General features: G+C 44.0%; 1 protein-coding gene across 1 annotated transcript; it reads right to left on the minus strand.

Annotated features, from left to right (window-relative positions):
• On the minus strand, nt 1–2,091 carry LOC120909653 (gastrula zinc finger protein XlCGF67.1-like). Its single transcript, XM_040321415.1, has 2 exons — nt 2,055–2,091; nt 1–1,040 (listed from the first exon to the last, which is right to left on the minus strand). Exon 2 carries the CDS (start codon nt 1,030–1,032, stop codon nt 280–282), a length of 753 nt encoding a protein of 250 aa, XP_040177349.1. The 5' UTR covers nt 1,033–1,040; nt 2,055–2,091; the 3' UTR covers nt 1–279.

A 2,091-nucleotide genomic window follows, 5' to 3' on the forward strand; every position in this document is an offset into this window, starting at 1 on the left:
TTTCTTCCATGATAAAGATCAGAGGAGCGCTCAGCCACGTGTTTTCTGAGGTGTATATCAAGGTGAGCTTCTTCCCAGTGTGAGATCTCTGATGTACGGCACAATATGATCCATATAGAAGACATTTCCCACACTCAAGAGACTAAATTAACCTTGAGGGTTGTGTGGTTTTTCAGATCTTTCCTAAGACTAGACGTCTGTGATAAAAATTTCCTGCACACAGGGCAGGAATACGGCTTCTCACCCGTGTGAGATCTCTGATGTGCGACAAAATAGGATTCATATAGAAGACATTTCCTGCACTTGGGAACCTAATACACCACAAGGATTGTGTGAGTTCTCTGATGTTTGGTAAGACTTCTGTGAAAAACATTTCCCGCATTCAGGGCAGGAATTCGACTTTTTTCCTATGTGTGACAGCAGATGTGTTTTAAGATTGGACTTCTGTGAAAAACGTTTCCCGCACTGAGGACAGGAATAAGGCTTCTCACCCGTGTGAGATTTCTGATGCGTGTTAAGATGGTACCTCCGAGAAAAACATTTCCCGCACTCAGAACAGGAATACGGCTTCTCACCCGTGTGAGTTCTTTGATGTATAACAAGGTCCGATTTCCATAGAAAACATTTCCCGCACTCCGAACAAGAATATGGTTTCTCGCCCGTGTGCAATCTCCAGTGAGCGGTTAGCTTTTTCTTCTGTGAAAAACTTTTCCCGCACTCAGAACAGGAATAACGGGACTGAAGCTTCTCCCCTTTGTGAGATCTCTGATGTATAGAAAGACTTAATTCAGAGTAAAACCTTTCCCCACAAAAAGGACAGGAAAAGTTCTCATCCCCCCGAATTCCAGAACCATTCCACTCAGTACGAGGTTGCTCAGAGTCGGAGGGATTCCATGGTCTATCCGCATTGTGAAGTCCTCCATCCATAGTGGAGCTCATTGTCTTTTCTCCTCCCCAATCTCCTGTGATGTCCTCGTCTTCCATTTTACAACCTGGAGATAAAGTGAGACGATCCTTTAAGGGTTTCTCCATGGCGTGTCCTGGAAAAATAGAAAAACATCATCAATAGATATTGTAACGGGAGGGCCGTGGGACCCAGAAGCTTTTACACAGATTGACTCAGGAAATAAGAGACATATGTTGGATTGTTTTAACATGGGTCTGTAATCCACAATATATTCCAGAACGTCTGCAAGACCTATTTACAGGTTGTTGATTCTGAACCCAAAAGGTCAATAGGAAGAGTGACTCATTCAATGTGGGAACTCAGACTGTTAAGGTGGTAATTAAGTCTGCTACTGTGATGTTAGTCTGGCCTCCTAAAGACCTTTCATTGTGTTATGCTAATTGACACTGTATTGTGTGAATTTCTATTGATGATAATTGTGTATTGTATAGCAGGTGAGAAGAGCTTATCTCGGAGTCACCTTGTCTGGGTAAATGATTAGTAATTAGCTCATGTAGATTATCTCGGTGCCAGAAAGTCTGACTAAAAGATGTGTATTGGAGGCTCGTTAGTACCCATTGTATGATGTTGTGGATGGAGTGTGTCATTGTCCATCTGATTACTGCAGCATCTATTTTGGTGTATATAAGAGCCTGCCTTCTCAATAAAGCTTGTCTATTCGTTTGAACCAGAGAACAGAGCTGTGTGTCTCGTTTCTGGGGAATCCATAAGGGCCGTGTTCGTCTGCTGGATTGTGGAGTGTCGTTAGGCTGTCGTGGGTTGGTGAAATGGAATATCGTAAACGGCGTTAACCCCTGACTGTTACAGATATGAGAGGGTTAGTTCACTTCCATCAAGATTCCATCTGGATCAGGTAGATATGAGTGAGGAGATGTTCTCTGTGGAGGTCCCAACCAGCTGGGACTCTTCCCCCCATCAAAAAGCCTTTGGTCCTCCTCCCAGATCACTTCTACATTTACACAGCCTTGTCAGAAGAGCGGGAACCAATGGGGACTGGAAGGGGCGTGCTCTTTACACAACCACAAGCCTAGGCCAATCAGTGTGCAGTAACAGACCAGAGATAAGAGAAGAATATATTATGGGTCACCTGTGCTGATCTCTGTAGGAGTGTCCTCCTCTATGAA

This window comes from Rana temporaria, chromosome 8 (genome assembly GCF_905171775.1).
Source record: "Rana temporaria chromosome 8, aRanTem1.1, whole genome shotgun sequence".
NCBI lineage: Eukaryota > Metazoa > Chordata > Amphibia > Anura > Ranidae > Rana > Rana temporaria.

What these genes read in the sequence shown, in the direction of transcription:
- LOC120909653 (XM_040321415.1), bottom strand. Translation starts at nt 1,032, where the DNA reads ATGGAGAAACCCTTAAAGGATCGTCTCACTTTATCTCCAGGTTGTAAA.